General features: G+C 46.5%; 2 protein-coding genes across 3 annotated transcripts; both read left to right on the top strand.

Moving 5' to 3' along the window:
* The first annotated feature begins 1,365 nt into the window (after window positions 1-1,365).
* LOC121153000 (protocadherin beta-5-like) lies at window positions 1,366-3,885 on the top strand. Of its 2 annotated transcripts, XM_040975372.1 has the most exons (2): window positions 1,366-3,459; window positions 3,502-3,885. In XM_040975372.1, the coding sequence occupies exons 1-2, from the start codon at window positions 1,366-1,368 to the stop codon at window positions 3,883-3,885; spliced, it is 2,478 nt and encodes an 825-aa protein (XP_040831306.1). The 2 variants fall into 2 exon arrangements, with proteins under 2 accessions (XP_040831306.1, XP_040831296.1); XM_040975362.1 differs by having other exon boundaries at window positions 1,366-3,885.
* Window positions 3,886-13,047: 9,162 nt separating this feature from the next.
* Window positions 13,048-15,555, top strand: LOC121149318 (protocadherin beta-6-like). Its single transcript, XM_040970272.1, has one exon. It carries the CDS (start codon window positions 13,048-13,050, stop codon window positions 15,553-15,555), a length of 2,508 nt encoding a protein of 835 aa, XP_040826206.1.
* Window positions 15,556-17,894: the final 2,339 nt, after the last annotated feature.

The following is a 17,894-nucleotide window of genomic DNA, read 5'->3' as shown; positions in this document are numbered from 1 at the left end:
AAGATTCTTCAACCCCCTAGGAAGAATGAAGTTAGCAATGCCAGGTGACACAAATCAACACAAATATGAACTGTATTTCTACACAGCAATAAAAATGGAAAATATAATTTACTGTAATTTTAGTACACAGGAACAACTATAATATTTAGAATTTTTCTACCCTGAGAACTGTAAAAACATTTCTGAGATAATTATGAAGATGTGAAGAAACTAATATTCCATACTCACTAGTTAGAAAACTCAGTGTTGGGACTACATCAGTTTTTCCTCAAACTATCAAAATCAAAATTATCCTAAAGATAATCTCATCGTATATTTTCGTGATAACCAATGAGCTGTACACAAAGCTTATACAGATTTACAAAAGAAAAAAAAACTCAAAAAAAAACCACCTGGAGATAACACAGGAAGACATGATTCATACAGGAAGGATTAAATGAAGTAGCCTTCCTTAAAACTTGGTACCTGCCAAAGATACTGCCAAGGTAATGAAAAGAGAAGCCACCGATTGAGGGAAAATAGCTGCAAAACACGCATGTGACGGTCTAGCAATGCTCTCAACGGTAAGGAAACAAGACGGCGTCATCTGAAATGGACCAGTAGACCTGTGGAAAAGCAGGTTAAGTCTCCTCTTGGGTTCCCCCCACTATTGAGGAAGACCTGGAAGGAATCAGTAGCTCCTGGTCTTCCTTTTGCCCGAACCCCAACTGTTGTAGCGTTGTCTTTGCCTCTCTGTAATTCTGCTTTCCAAGTAAGAAAATACTTTAAAAAAAAGTCCAAAGCCTTGAATAAACCATTTGGCAAAGATTCTCACTTGTCAAATAAGCATATGAAAAAGTGCTCCACATTTTACGGCCGCATGGAAATACAGATCAACGTAACATGGAGCTACTGACCAAAGCCTGGAAATATTGACACCACGAAATGCCAACCGAGATGTGGCGCAACACAACTCTTCTTCATTGCTAGTGGAACGGATGATTTGGCCACCTTGGAGAAGTTTGGCAGCCCTTTCATAAAACTAAAGCTCTCAATATGATTCTTCCATCATTCACTGTATAGAATGAAAACAGCCAATGTTGCGTGCAATAGTAACTAAGGACGCCTGGTGGCGCTGCAGGCTTAGGAGTGTGAATAGCCGGCTCCGCAGTTAGCCCAGTCGCCATTAAGCTGGGCATCAGAACTCTGAATGTTCTCTGAAAGAAGGACGCATTTTCGGTGAGATCTAGGGGGAGAGATGCTCCGGGAGAGAGCCCACTCGTCTTAAGTGCAAGTCAGTGAGTGAGATATAACTGGAGGATAACTAAACTGGGTGGACTGTATGCTGAGCTGAAGAAACTGCATTTTCTGGACCAGGTCTGCATAATGGAGACTGCACGAGCAAAAACAGCACGCAAAAGGCAAGTTACCCTCTTTGTTATTTTGTTGCTTTGGTGGGAGGCTGGTTCTGATACAATTAGATATTCTGTTCCAGAAGAGACAGAAAGTGGCCATTTCGTGGCCAATCTGGCTGAAGACCTGGGACTGGCGGTGGGAGAACTGGCAGCTCGGGGCGCTCAGATCCATTACAAAGCAAACAAACAGCTCTTGCAGCTTGATAGAAAGACAGGAGATTTGCTTCTTTCTGAGAAACTGGACCGGGAGGTGCTGTGCGGGGCGACAGAACCCTGTGTGTTGCATTTCCAACTATTGTTAGAGAACCCAGTGCAGTTTGTGCAGGCTGAGCTGCAGCTCACAGACATAAACGATCATTCCCCCGAGTTCCTGGAGCGGGAAGTGCTACTCAAAATCCCAGAGAGCGCCCAGCCAGGTTCTGTGTTTCCTTTGAAAACAGCCCAGGACTTGGACGTGGGAAGCAACACGGTTCAGAACTACACAGTCAGCCCCAATTCGCACTTCCACGTCGTCACTCATAACCGTGCAGATGGTCGCAAGTACCCGGAGCTGGTGCTGGACAAAGTGCTGGACCGGGAGGAGCAGCCCGAGCTCGGGTTAACTCTCACGGCACTGGACGGAGGAGTCCCACCCAGGTCAGGGGCCGCGGCGGTGCGTGTCGAAGTCGTGGACAGCAACGACAATGCCCCCGAGTTTCTACAGTCACAGTATGAGGTTCAGGTTCCCGAAAACAGCCCGCCTGACTCCTTGGTTGCCACCGTCTCCGCCCAGGATTTAGACGCCGGAGCATACGGGAGAGTGACCTATGCTCTATTCCAAGGCAGCGAAATCACTCAACCATTTGGGATAGACGAAGTCACTGGAGAAATTCGCCTGAAAGGGGCATTGGACTTCGAGATGACTACAAGTTACAATGTGGAAATCGTAGCTACCGATGGTGGGGGCTTTTCAGGAAAATGCATCGTAGTGGTAGAGGTGCTGGACGTGAACGACAACGCACCAGAGCTGACCATGGCCACACTCACCAGCCCCATCCCAGAAAACTCACCCGAGACTGTAGTGGCAGTTTTCAGTGTGTCTGATCCGGACTCCGGGGACAATGGGAAGATGATTTGCTCTGTCCAAGATGACATTCCCTTCCTTTTGACATCCACTTTCAAGAACTTCTACACTCTAGCAACGGAGAGGCCCCTGGACAGGGAGGACAGGGCCCAGTACACCATCACCATCACCGTCTCAGACCTGGGCACGCCCAGGCTGCAGAGCCAGCACAACGTGACAGTGCACGTGTCCGACGTCAACGACAACGCGCCCACCTTCAGCCAGGCCCTGTACACCCTGTTCGTGCTGGAGAACAACAGCCCCGCGCTGCACATCGGCAGCGTGAGCGCCAGCGACAGGGACGCGGGCACCAACGCCCAGCTCACCTACTCGCTGCTCACACAAGACCAGACAACGCAGCAGCCACAGGGACAGGCTCGGCCGCAGCAGGTGGACGTGGGCGCGCTGGTGGCCCTGGACGCGGCGAGCGGGCAGCTGTTCGCGCTGCGCGCGCTCGACTACGAGACCCTGCGCGCCTTCGAGTTCGGCGTGCGCGCGTCGGACGGCGGGTCTCCGGCGCTGAGCGGCGAGGCGCGCGTGCGCGTGGTGCTGCGCGACGCCAACGACCACGCGCCGCGCGTGCTGTACCCGCCGCGCAACGGCTCTGCGGCGGGCGCGTGCCCCGAGCTGGTGCCGCGCGGCGCCGAGGCGGGCTACGTGGTGAGCAAGGTGGTGGCGGTGGACGGCGACTCGGGCCGCAACGCGTGGCTGTCGTACGAGCTGCTGCAGGCCACGGAGCCCGGGCTGTTCGGCGTGTGGGCGCACAGCGGCGAGGTGCGCACGGCGCGGCCTGTGAGCGAGCGCGACGCGCCGCAGCAGCGGCTGCTGGTGCAGGTGCGCGACCACGGCGAGCCGCCGCTCTCGGCCAGCGTGGCGCTGCACGTGCTGCTGGTGGACGGCTTCTCGCAGCCCTACCTGCCGCGGCCCGACGCGCCGGCGGGGCAGGCGGGGCAGGCGGGGCAGGCGGGTGTGGGGGGTTTGGGGGGCGAGGCTGGGCAGGCGGAGGCGCTGACGGTGTCGCTGGTGGTGGCGCTGGCGGCGGTGTCTTCTCTGTTCTTGGCGTCTGTGTTGGCGCTGGTGGCCGCGCGGCTGTGTGGGCGCGGCGGGGCCGGGGCTGGGGCTGTGGCGGTGGGGTCAGGGTGTGGGGTGTCTGTGGCCGAGGGCCGCTTCTTCCCTGCCGGGGCTGGGTGTGGTGGTGTGGGTCCTCTGGTGGACGTGGGCGGGGCGGGGACGCTGTCGCAGAGCTACCAGTATGAGGTGTGTGTGAGTGGAGGGAGTGGGACTGGTGAGTTCAAGTTCATGAAGCCGTTTGGAGCCAACCTCCAGCCCCAGTTTTCTGGGGAACAATTAGAAAACTCTACTTTGAGGAATAGCCTTGTATTCTCTTAGAGTCCTAGTTATGTAGCAAGGTTTTTGCTATTTATTTTACCTAGACATAGGAGCTGGGAATTTCAATGGTTAAAAAGAAGAAAACAACAATAAACCTCCACTTCCAGTTGCAGCTTTGTTTTTCCGTTGTTATTGGATCTCTCTGTTGATTCTGTCTTGTTCTGACAAATTTCTTTTTACTTCACCGCATCTATTTATATATTGGCATGCCATTCCCCTGTGTGCTGTGGATAATCCTGAGATGGTTCCTTGCCTTGGTATGTGAACTGTCTTAATAAAGTCAAATATGAATTGTATTTTCTATATAGTGTACCCATTGTGATTTATATCACTGCTAATTTGAAAAAAAAAAACTACTTGACCTCACTGTATTTGTTTTGCTGAATTGCATTTGACTGACATGAAATCAAGTGAGCATAGATGGTAAAGGGCAACAACTGAGGCAGAAGTTGGGCAGAACAGGTGAAACACAGCCAGAGATGTCCAAATCCCAGATGAGAATTCCAGAATCCTGGGTTCCAGTCCTAGCTCTGCTCCTAGTTCCAGCTTCCTGCTAATGCACACTCTGGGGAAGGGGCTGTAGTCATGGCCCAGCGTGGTGAGTCCCTGTCTCCTGGAGAGCCAGCTTAGGTTCCTGACTCCTGACTTCTGCGTGGCCCATCCCTGACTTTTGCAAGCTCCCTGGATCTGAACCAGTGGATAGGAGCACCCTCTTCCTCTGTCTCTATTTTTAAATACACTTTTTTTAAAGAAAGAAAAGCAGCATTATTCTTTTTATATACATATTTTGTTTATTTCAAATTCACAGAGAACTTCCAAGTGCTGGTTCATTTCCCAAATGGTCAAAATAGCTGGGCCTGGACCTGGAATTCTATCCCCAGTCTCCCACAAGGGTAGCAAAAATCTAAGTACTTTGGCCATCTTGTGCTGCTTTCCCAGGCACGTTTGCACAGAGCTGGATTTGAAGAGGTTAGGCTTGGGGAAAAAGTGAGGCTGGAATTTGAACTGGTGCTAATATGGGATACCAGCTTCTTGGGAATAAGTCTAACTCTGCACCACAACATTGGCCCAAAAACTATTTTAAAGAAATGTATTACAGTATACATGCAGAAAAGTGAACAAATTCTTGCTGATAAGTTTATTTTCCACTAAGTAAACATGTGAAGTAGCAGTAGCCTCATGAGGAAAGCATTGCCACAAAAATTGCTTCTTACAACCACAACCAGCTCAATTTGTCAATGCGCTGACTCTGATTACCATAGTTTAGTTTCACCCAAAAGCATGTTTATTCAGTGTCTGTAGTTCAGTTCATTCATTCTTTTTTTTTTTTTTTTTTAAGATTTATTTACTTTTATTGGAAAGGTCGATATACATAGAGGAGGAGAAACAAAGAGGAAGATCTTCCTTCCCCTGGTTCACTCCCCAAGTGACCACAACGGCTGGAGCTGAGCCAATCCGAAGCCAGGAACTCTTCCGGGTCTCCCACGCGGGTGCAGGGTCCCAAGGCTTTGGGCCATCCTCAGTTGCTTTCCCAGGCCACAAGCAGGGAGCTGGATGGGAAGCAGGGCCGCAGGGATAAGAACCGGCGACCATATGGGATCCCAGGGCGTGCAAGGCGAGGACTTTAACCACTGTGCCACCGTGCCGGCCCCAGTTCATTCATTCTTGTTGCTGTAGTTTCCATGGTATGAGAGCACTACCGTTTATTAGCCTTTAGATGGATGTGAGGATTGGTTCAGGGTTGCAGTAATGCATGATTCTGTGAATATTCTAGTTCCTTTTTCTCTAGTTCATTTTTGACATGAGATGTATATGCAGATTGTTTGGGCATATGTCTATAGATGGAACTGTAACTTATTTAGTAAATACATGTGCACTTTTAGTAGCTATTTTGACATACTTTTCCAGGATTGTACTAACTTGTACTACTATATCAATGAATGGATGTATAAATTCCTCCACATATTCGCTGGCATCTGGTATTGTCTCTTCTATTTTGTCCCACTGGAAATCACTTCTGAGCCTTTATAAAACCCCTTTTGATATTTGCTTTCTTATTACTAAGGAATATATATATATATTTTTTAAAGATTTATTTTTATTATTTTTTCATTGGAAAGGCAGATATACAGAGAGGAGAGACAGAGAGGAAGATCTTCCGTCCGATGATTCACTCCCCAAGTGAGCGCAACGGGCCGATACTATGCCGATCTGAAGCCAGGAGCCTCTTCCGGGTCTCCCACGCGGGTGCAGGTTCCCAAAGCTTTGGGCCGTCCTCGACTGCTTTCCCAGGCCACAGGCAGGGAGCTGGAAGGGAAGCGGGGCCGCCGGGATTAGAACCGGCGCCCATATGGGATCCCGGGCATGCAAGGCGAGGACCTTTAACCACTTGCGCCACTGCGCCGGGCCCAAGGAATATATTTTTATCTGTTAATGCCTCAATTGCACCATCCTCCTGTCAGCTTAATAGGTCGGAACTCTAGCCTCTACTACCTCACAGATAGGAACTTCAAGTGTAAACTTTAAACTTTAATTCCTTTAACATGAGTAGTTATAGTGGGTCTTAATCCAGTATTACTGGAGGAGCTGGGGTGGGTGGAAGAGAAAGAGGGTGAGAGGACAGTGCACACACAGTGATGGTCAAGTGCAGCCACAGGTCACCCACAAGGCAAGGACAGACTCCTCAGAGGGAACAACCCTGCTCTGAGACCTCCCTTGCTGTTTAAGCCTCCTGTTCAGAACTGTGTGGTGACAGCCCTATAAAAGGGATGCGGTTGTATATATATATATTTTACAAGTTTTGGGCCATTTCCTCTTATGATTATTGGGCATCCACCACACTTAAATAACATCAATCTTCCATCATTTACATACAACCTTATCACTGTTTTGGGGGTACTGCTATGGTCAAACTGCAACCTGTGTTTACTGTTAAATTATGAGGAGTTTTGTGTGATTTTCTATATGAATGAGAAGAGTAGCCTTTAAATCTGCTTCTCCTTTACACCCTCTGACCTCATATTTGATCTACTTTTCAATAGCCAAAAGCTTATGCGATTGTTTCTACTCTAAAGCCACAGCTAAGAATTCCTTGTGTTGGGTATTGATACATTTTAGAAATATATCTATCTTGCTATTTCCCTCTTTCAGAGGGAAGTTTCAGAGTTTCCTCAATCTTTGAAGTAACTTAAATGTCATAATAATGTCATGTTTTTTTTTATTCATTTTGTTGGGAACTCAATGTGGTATATATTCTTACAATTTATGCCTTTCCATCTCTGGAAATATCTCTACCATTTTTGTCTAAATAATTGCATCCCTGGGTTTGGCACGTGGTTCAGGCATCGCTCAGGACACTTGCACCCCATGTTAGAGTGCCTGGGATTGAGTCCCAGCTCTGTTCCTGAGTCTGATGCACTGCTAGCACATACCTGGGAGGCAGCAGGTGATGGCTCACCTACTTGGGGCCATCATGCCCACATGGCGGAACTGGTCCAATCCTGGCTGTTGTGGGAATTTGGGTCATGAACCAGTAAGTGGAAGATCTTTATTCATTTCTTTCTTCCTTCCTTCTCTCTCTCTTCCTCTTCTACCTTTCTTGTCTCTTTTTTCCTCCTTCCCTCGCTTTCTCTCTCAAAGTGATTTTCAGTATATGACCAGATTCCTCTTGTTTTCTTTATTATTATTTTTTTTAAAAATATTTATTTCTTTTTATTGGAAAGTCAGATATACAGAGAGGGGGAGAAACAGAAAGGAAGGTCTCTCATCTGTTGGTTCACTCCCCAGGCGGCCGCAATGGCTGGAGCTGAGCCAATCCGAAGCTAGGATCCAGGAGCTCTTCTGGGTCTCCCACGCAGGTGTAGGGTCCCAAGGCTTTGGGCTGTCCTTGTCCTCGACTGCTTTCCCAGGCCACAAGCAGGGAGCTGGATGGGAAGCGGGGTGGCCGGGATTAGAACCAGCACCCATATGGGATCCTGGCACGTGCAAGGCGAGAACTAACCACTACGCTATCGCGCCGGGCCCAATTATTATTACTATTATTTTATGATACACTTCCGTAGGCTCTGGGATATCTTCTTTCCCTCCCCACATTCTCCCCTACTGATTTCCCCCCTCTAAGTCCATCTTTCTGCTATTGAAGTGTTTCTCCACATTGTAGGCATGGACAATGTCAGAGAGTCCAGCATCTTACTGTCAGGATATATTCAACAGTTTCACTGGAAGTCAATCTTCAGTCTAGATGCAGAGAGGTATACTGCACTTTCTCCACATCAGACATGTCAGTCTCCACTACACTGCTACTGTACATCCCCTTAAATACAGAGCCAGAAAAGACAATCTACAGCAGGATGAGAAACAGAACATTTACATCCACATGAAGTCAAACATCATGCTACAGAATGACCAATGCATTGCTAAAGTAATGAAAAAGAAATTTAAAAATCTTCTAGAAATGCTGCTACTACATGACCCATGTGGCGCTGAAGAAAAGACAATAAAATCAAAACATCTATGCCCAGGAGATGTAGCAAAAACAGTGGGGAAAGGGACATTTAGAACATCAGGTGCTTACAAACAATCAAAATGTCTGTTATGGATGATCTATTAATGAATCACAAGGACTTATTGAAAAAGACAAATGAATAGGAAGTGTGAGAATTCACAGCAAAAATGATTGGATTTGAAAATTTTAAAAACTGCAAATTATACAAGAAAGAGCCATTCCTTAAGAAGATGAGCAAAATGACTCCTCAGCCATATTAGCAATGAGCACCACAGAGGGCAACCACTTCCATATTAGCAATGAGCACCACAGAGGGCAACCACTTAAAATTAGAGATCCTCTTGTTTTCTGAATCTTGAGCTTGTCAGATATTGACCGTTGAGAACTTCTTTCTCCATGTGGCTGCTACTTCTGTTTTTAACTTATGTCTCTTTCCCTTTACATCTTGACAAGCTCTAGGTTATTTTCTAGTGAATCATTAACTTCAGTGGTGTATTTAAGTTCGTGTTTTGTTGCTTGATTGTGGCTTTTTCATAATATAGGTTGGCATTTTCAAAGTTCATGTTATTGCCTGTATTATTTGTTTAGAACAATACCGTATTTTTTTCTTCATCTTAGCGTTATTGTTTCTGATTCCCATATTCCAAAGAACTGTGCTCACCTGCCCATTGGCAAGACAGACCTGGCTGATGATACAAAGTAGCTGCTGTTTTGCACATCTCCACCTTTGTATGATAGGATGACATTCACGGACTCTGCTGCCCCAAGTGGAAATTCTGACAGAGTGTTTGTGCAAAGCAGAGCAGGGCCAGGTTTGCAAATGTCTGGCTTGGATATAAGGTGCCATGTGATGAACCGGCAGGGAGCTCTGGCAGGATGTGATCCTTCAGATGCCTGAATCCAAAACATGTTATGCTGGCATTCCAAAAATGCCTTCTCAATGTTCACCAGAAAATGTATTTGTTATATACTAATCAAGTCTTGAGTTTTTTGTTTTTTTAATGAAGACCTGTCTTGAGGGAAAATAATTAGCAACTCTTATGTATTTTATGACATATTATTAGATACGTTTATGTGTTTGAGTATTCATGAAAAGTATTTTTGTATACCTGATTTAGCAATTAAAATAATGTCCAGTTGATTTTTCATTTTTATATGACAAAGTAGAACACAGAGAGGCAAAGCAGCCTGCCATGGCACAGATGTAGTTTGGGCCACGGTAACAAAATACCATAGATTCAATGGCATACAAGTAACAGACATTTATTTCTTAGGGTTCTGGGAGCTGAAAATCCAAAGTCAGAGTGCCTGGATGACTGTGCTTTTAAATTACAGACTGTTGACTTGTCATTGCGCTCTTACCAGGCACAGAGGATGAGAGAGCTTTCTGGGGTCTGTTTTTTTTTTGTTGTTTTTTGTTTTCTTAAGGATATTAACCCTATTCATGAGAGATCCATCTCACCTGGGAGCTGGAATTCCAAAGGCCTCTGGCTAGTAAATGCTTGAATCAGAATGTCAATCTAGGCGTGTTGACTTCTGTTTGCTTCTGTTTGTTTTCCTTTGTTCTATTTTTAAATTGATTAAAAGTCAAAAAGTACATACAATGGTATATACAGGATTAAGTTGTGCCTACATGAATGAATTATTATTAATTATTCATAATTATTCAAATAACTAGCACCCCTGCACCCATTACCTGTTTTAAGAATTAGGACAGAGGCTAAATTTTGCAAGTTTTCATGTATCTGCATCTTAACAACCTTTATCACTACAGAAACATGTTGTATCTTAGATTTTTAAATAACCATTTGTTCCTTTCCACAATTGCAAATGTGAATATAGTCTTTATTGTCCACATTGTCTGTCTTTGGAACTCAGAGAAATGGCCTCATATGTGAGCATTGTTTTACTCAGTCTTTGTGTTTATGCAGCTCATTTATATGACTCTCATAGCACTCCATTATATTCTTGAATATACCTCTGTGTGCATTCAAAAGAGATTCTTTTTGCACATCAAGGAAGAAAGAATTTGTTGGGCCCAGCGCCATGGCCTAGCAGATAAAGTACTTGCCTTGAACGCACCAGGCTCCCACATGGGCTCCAGTTCTAATCCCGGCAGCCCTGCTTCCCATCCAGCTCCCTGCTTGTGGCCTGGGAAAGCAGTGGAGGATGACCCAAAGCCTTGGGACCCTGCACCCTTGTGGGAGACCCAAAAGAGCTCCTGGCTTTGGATGGGTGCAGCTCCGGCTGTTGTGGTCACTTGGGGAGTAAATCATCGGACAGAAGATATTTCTCTGTCTCTTCTCCTCTTTATATATCTGGGTTTGCAATAACTTTTAAAAAATTTTTTTAAAAAGGAAGTATTTGTGTCATACCAAGAATATAGCAAACCCGAGTTTAAAAGACAATTAATATATGCCAGCATCAAGATGAGATGTTACAATTATCCAAGAAAGATTTGAAAACAGATTGCATGAAATGTTTCAACAGGAAGTTATCAACATAGCTGAATCAAATGAAAAAAATATACGGAGCCCAAGTCCCCTCCCCCCCCCAAAAAAATACAGCAAAAGAAATAAGCAAACATCAGAAAATATAAAGCTACCAATGACATCCCATAATGGAGTGCTCGGCTTCCAATCCAGCTCCCTGCGAAGGCAGCTGAAGACAAACCCAGAGCTGGGCCCTTCAATCAAAGAGTCTCCGTAAGAGGCTTATGCAAATAAAGTCAATTCAGTTCTACTCCAGGAAATCAACATCAAAAGAACAAAACAGACGCATTCTTCTGAAGGAATTAGAGGTAACCAGTTCCTATTGAAAGGTACGCGCCTCACACATCCTGCTGTTCTATTTTGGATGCACTAAGGTATCCTGTTATAGCTACCAATGATCAGGGAGGCAAGTCAGTATGGACTTGGAACCTAAAAGGGCTTGGAACCCACCCTATATGACTGCTAAGAATTGCTTTAAACATGAAAATAACTTAAAAAATCTGTTTTAGGATTTCTGGTGGTGCTATAGGCAAAAAGTAAATAAACAATGAATGAATGCCATCAGGCTGGACTCAGAACACTCAGTGCTTCCTCAGAAAGATGTATTTAGAAACGAGCCTGCTTCAGAAAAACTGAAACCAGCCAAGCAAGATGTGTATTGGCTTGACTCCATCAGCCCACTTTGGTATTACTCATATTCTCCAGGGAGAGCCTGTTCTCAGTAATGTTGACCAGGTGAGCCCTCCGGGCTGATCACATTGGTATTGTAACTGTCTTTCTGGCTCGATTCCTGTGATTTTCAGCCACAAGATGAACTCGGATGATTAGACTCTAGACTTTATTTAGCTTCAGCTTGCATAGAGTGGAAACATTTTGAAGAAATCTAAAGTGAATTTTCCTTGAGCTCAATTGATTTTATCTCTTAATAAATGTGAATCCTGAACTTGTGCTTGACCCATTTTGCTTTCTTATATGTGCATGCACCAACATATTATTTTGAAGCACATTTTGCAGTTTAAGCAGAAATTGGTGACATAGGAATAAACAGGCCAATGGTGTCCCACCATTGATGTCATTCACTAAGTTACTAGTAATCTTTTAATATCACCTTATTTTTCCTGAATTTACATTAGATTTGGTGGTCTTCTGTGCTGCTCTTGAATGCTTATTTTCTGCACTGCATTATGTTTTTAAAACAGACTGGTACTTTTTGATCATATTTAATTGAAGAGGGGAATTCAACCAAAAAATAGAATGCAATGCATGAGACTTTTAAAACCACGGCCAAATCTACCCATTAAAAAATGAATTAGTATCCTTAAATGCTTGTCATAAGTAATATTTGATTCATCTTAGTTCCTTTTTAAGATAATTTTATTTGCTCGCACTCGGCACTTCTATCATGAGTATCTCTTGGTCTCCCTTCTGCTAGTAGCCCAGTTGTCGCCCTTATTTTGTAGGCATAACTGCATGACAGAATCTGCTGCTCATGCCATTCATTAGGCATTTAGTTTAGCGAAGTTGCTCGCCTTGCTTGTTGTTAATCAACTTTCATATTTTGCAAAGTGTGTTGTGTTTTGGGGACAACTGTAGAATGCCCCTCTTGGACTCACAACTCCCAGCTGTCTTCAGAGGTGAATTAAACTGTCTACAGCCTGAGGGGATGATTCTCAAAGGTGGAGACAGATTCAAATGCAGATTTCCATTCAAGAACTGGAGAGAACCCAGGAATGGGCCTAACAAGCAGCAGCAAAACCCAACCTCAACAACAAGGCTCCCAACATTTTTTGTTTTAATGCACGTGGTTCACACACTAAGTTTGAGAGATACCAATTCAACTTAAAAGTGAGCTGAAAATCGTATCCATCTAAAAACACCCGCTGAAGTTAACATTTTGAACGCATGGTGGCGATGCAGGCTAAGGGAATGAATGACAGAGCGGAACTTTGCCTGGACTTCATTTCACTGAGAAGCAGAGGTAAAAATAAACAAGACAGTGCAGCTAAAGCTAAGCTAGAAGTGTCCAGGAGGGCTGTTCCCGCCGGACCCGGTGGAGGAATCGATTGAAAAATCGATAGCAAAGGCATTTCAGAGAGCCCACAGTGGATGGTGGCTGTAAGGAGCTGCAAAAGGGGTCTTCCTCTAGAATCGGACCAAACAATGGAGATGATGCAAACAAAAGCGCGGCACGACAAAAGGCAAGTGGCAATCCTTATGGTGTTGATGCTTTTGTGGGAGGTGGGTTCAGAATCCATTCAGTACTCAGTAATGGAGGAGACAGAAAGCGGCACGTTTGTGGCCAATCTGACAAAGGACCTGGGACTGGGAGTGGGAGAGCTGGCCTCACGGGGCGCCCGGGTTGTTTTCAAAGGGAACAGACAACCTCTGCGGCTTGATCCGAACACCCATGATTTGCTGCTAAATGAGGAACTGGACCGGGAGGAGCTGTGTGGCTCCACGGAGCCATGTGTGCTGCCGTTCCAGGTGTTACTGGAAAATCCCCTGCAGTTTTTTCAGGCTGCCTTGCTGATCAGAGATATAAATGACCACGCCCCAGAGTTTCCTGCCAGAGAAATGGTTCTGAAAATATCCGAAATTACTGCGCCGGGAAAAATATTCCCACTGAAAATGGCACAAGATTTAGACGCAGGCAGCAACAGCCTTCAGAGCTACACCGTGAGCACCAATGCCCACTTCCACGTTGTCACCCGCAATCGGAGTGACGGTAGAAAATACCCGGAACTTGTGCTGGACAAGGCGCTAGACCGCGAGGAGGAGCCCCATCTAGAACTGACCCTCACTGCGCAGGATGGCGGGTCTCCTCCACGGTCAGGGACTGCAACGATTAGGATCCTGGTGCTGGACAGCAATGACAATGCCCCCGAGTTCGTTCAGGAGCGCTATGAGGCACAGGTCCCCGAAAACAGCCCCCCAGGCTATCGGGTTCTCACCGTTTCTGCCAGAGATTTGGATGCAGGATCCTTTGGGGAGCTGTCTTACGCCCTATTTCAGGTCGATGACGTTAACCAACCGTTTGAAATCGACACAATCACAGGAGAAGTTCGACTGAGAAAGACATTGGACTTTGAGGAATTTCAGTCTTATCACGTGGATATCGAAGCCACAGATGGCGGGGGTCTCACAGGGAAATGCTCTTTAATCCTCAACGTTCTGGATGTGAATGACAACGCCCCTGAACTGACCATGTCATCACTCTTCAGCCCAATTCCAGAAAATGCACCAGACATAATTGTCGCAGTTTTCAGCGTTTCAGATGCAGACTCTGGACGCAACCAGGAAGTTGTTTGTTCTATAGACGACAAAAACCCTTTTATTCTAAGACCATCTACGGAGAATTTCTACACCTTGGTAACAGACGGGCCCCTGGACAGGGAGGCCAGGGCCCAGTACACCATCACCATCACCGTCTCAGACCTGGGCACGCCCAGGCTGCAGAGCCAGCACAACGTGACAGTGCACGTGTCCGACGTCAACGACAACGCGCCCACCTTCAGCCAGGCCCTGTACACCCTGTTCGTGCTGGAGAACAACAGCCCCGCGCTGCACATCGGCAGCGTGAGCGCCAGCGACAGGGACGCGGGCACCAACGCCCAGCTCACCTACTCGCTGCTCACGCAAGACCAGGCAACGCAGCAGCCACAGGGACAGGGACAGGAGCAGGTGGACGTGGGCGCGCTGGTGGCCCTGGACGCGGCGAGCGGGCAGCTGTTCGCGCTGCGCGCGCTCGACTACGAGACCCTGCGCGCCTTCGAGTTCGGCGTGCGCGCGTCGGACGGCGGGTCTCCGGCGCTGAGCGGCGAGGCGCGCGTGCGCGTGGTGCTGCGCGACGCCAACGACCACGCGCCGCGCGTGCTGTACCCGCCGCGCAACGGCTCTGCGGCGGGCGCGTGCCCCGAGCTGGTGCCGCGCGGCGCCGAGGCGGGCTACGTGGTGAGCAAGGTGGTGGCGGTGGACGGCGACTCGGGCCGCAACGCGTGGCTGTCGTACGAGCTGCTGCAGGCCACGGAGCCCGGGCTGTTCGGCGTGTGGGCGCACAGCGGCGAGGTGCGCACGGCGCGGCCTGTGAGCGAGCGCGACGCGCCGCAGCAGCGGCTGCTGGTGCAGGTGCGCGACCACGGCGAGCCGCCGCTCTCGGCCAGCGTGGCGCTGCACGTGCTGCTGGTGGACGGCTTCTCGCAGCCCTACCTGCCGCGGCCCGACGCGCCGGCGGGGCAGGCGGGGCAGGCGGGGCAGGCGGGTGTGGGGGGCGAGGCTGGGCAGGCGGAGGCGCTGACGGTGTCGCTGGTGGTGGCGCTGGCGGCGGTGTCTTCTCTGTTCTTGGCGTCTGTGTTGGCGCTGGTGGCCGCGCGGCTGTGTGGGCGCGGCGGGGCCGGGGCTGGGGCTGTGGCGGTGGGGTCAGGGTGTGGGGTGTCTGTGGCCGAGGGCCGCTTCTTCCCTGCCGGGGCTGGGTGTGGTGATGTGGGTCCTCTGGTGGACGTGGGCGGGGCGGGGACGCTGTCGCAGAGCTACCAGTATGAGGTGTGTGTGAGTGGAGGGAGTGGGACTGGTGAGTTCAAGTTCATGAAGCCGATTGCCCCGAATTTTTCTCCTGAATTTCCTGGTATTGAAATAGAGAAGAGCCCCAGCATTCGGAGTAGCTTCCCTTTCAGTTAAGTATTTGATTTATGTATATATTTGTGTTTGTTAGATTTTGAAATCTCTTTATAATTAGTTGTTGATGCATGCTATGTTAGTGCTGTATGTTGCTTAGTTTCCTATTTTTTTTTTAATTTTAAGTTTAGATACTAAGCATACACAGTATTTTCTCTAGTTTTGCTTTATTGTATTGAAACACTTTTCCGTATGTGACCATTTATAAAGCAAATGTTTTCATAAATTAAGCAATTTTAGTTGACATATTGTTATAGTCATTTTATTATTGCTGTATTGCAATATTTAAAAATGTACTTTGTTTTTATTATCCAGTATTAGCCTAAATTGGGGTGCAAGCCCCAAAATGTGAAACAATGATGATAAGTAAGTGCTGACAGTGCTATTCAGACGTGTATGTCAGTATGGGGCAATAGCGCCAACATTATTCATGTAAGCACCATTGTAGTGTCAACACATTAATTTAGTTTCTTAGTCTCATTTATGAGCATGATAGCTTTTAGAGAAAGCACCACGTCAGTTGTAAATGCTGAATGAATATTTGGTATACATTCCAATAATTTTTTAAAAAATATTTTACATTTTCTGTGTAAAGGCATGCTAATAACTTTGTATATTAAAGTATACTTAGAATTATTAAAAGCAAATTGTATTCTAAAATTTTGTGGAAATGCATACTATAAAAGTATGCATGGATTCCCTTTTACCATTAAACTCAGTTGTCTTTTTAAATTTTATTTTCATTATTTAAAAATATTTGTTTATTTACATTGGAAAGGCAAATACAAAATAGATTTACCAAAGAAAAAGATCTCTGTCCACATGGTCACTCCCCAAGTTGCCCCAGTGATCAGAGCTGAGCTGGAAGGAAGCCCAGAGCCAGGAGCCTTCTCCGTGTCTCCCATTGTGGTACAGCTTCAAAGGCTTTGAGTCATCCTCTGCTGGTTTCCCAGACCACAAGTAGGGAGTTAGATGAAATGCAGCTGGGACACAAACTGGTGTTCATACGGGATCCCAGCACTGCGAGGCAAGAATTTTTTAAAAGATGTATTTGTTTATTTGAACAGGCAGATCAGATTTTACAGAGAGATGAAAAACAGAAAGATCTTCCATTCCCTGGTTCACTCCCCAAATGGCCGAAATGGCCTGGAGCTGAGGCACTTCAGGAGTTTCTTCCAGGTCTGCCACATGGGTTCTGTATCCCAAGGCTTTGGGCCATCCTCTGCTGCTTTCCCAGGTCATAAGCAGGGAACAGCTGGGCTATGAAATGGCGCCCATATGGGATGCTGGTACATGTAAGGTGAGGATTTAGTCATTGAACCATTGTTCTGTGCCCAGAGGGCTGTCTTTCAAGCCCATTTTCCCCCCAGGAACTTTTACAATCCGTTTCATATTACTACTTTTTTTTTTTAAAGATTTATTTATTTTTTTTGTAAAGTAAGATATACAGAGAGGAGGAGAGACAGAGAGGAAGATCTTCCGTCCCCAAGTGAGTGCAATGGCCGATGCTATGCCGATCCGAAGCCAGGATCCAGGAACTTCTTCCGGGTATCCTACTGGGTGCAGCCGTCCTGACTGCTTTCCCAGGCCACAAGCAGGGAACTGGATGGGAAGTGGAGCTGCCGGGATTAGGGATTAGAACCGGCACCCATATGGGATCCTGGGCGTTCAGGGTGAGGACTTTAGTTACCAGGACTTTAGCCCCTAGGCCACGCCGCCCCATATTGTTACTTCTTAAATCACTCATTTGATCTCCTTCAAATCAGAGAATCTCCTCCACTCATCTTCTGTTAAAAAAACAAAAATGTTTGAGAAGACACTTTATCTCCTTATATGTGTCTAAAAATTGGATAATTCAGAAGTATTGTTTTGTCAAAATCAAGCTTGCGAACTCCTTGTCAAGCTGCTGAGTACACTGTTTACAGCTGAGTAAGTTATTGATAGCAGGTCAGTAGCTAGTGTAAGATTTTCCCTTTTGGTACTGTTTAAGCATTTGTCTTTAACAAACACAAATTCCTTGCTCCCACACTTTAGTCCATATTTGGTTTTATTTGCGTAGGTTATATTTGTCACATTTTATGAAAAAGATATTTTCCATTGCCTATAGGCAATTTATATTTACATGACAATAGAGTGAATATTTTATGTCCATTCTTAACTGAAATGGAACTAGGCTTACCTAAAATATATTTGCCTGTGATTTGCTTCCATACAAGTGAACTGAAAAGGATGACTTCCAGCTAATTACTGTTTGTATTCACAGAGATTTACTCTGGGTTCCTTCTAACAGGATCCTTGTTCTTTGGAGGGAATTTGCTTCTCCTGCTATTCTTGCCCCAGCC

This window comes from Ochotona curzoniae, unplaced genomic scaffold (assembly GCF_017591425.1).
Source record: "Ochotona curzoniae isolate NIBS_2020 unplaced genomic scaffold, NIBS_Ocur_1.0 contig_1, whole genome shotgun sequence".
NCBI lineage: Eukaryota > Metazoa > Chordata > Mammalia > Lagomorpha > Ochotonidae > Ochotona > Ochotona curzoniae.
Note: the sequence above shows the minus strand (reverse complement) of the source record. Positions and strands in the feature narration are given on the sequence as shown.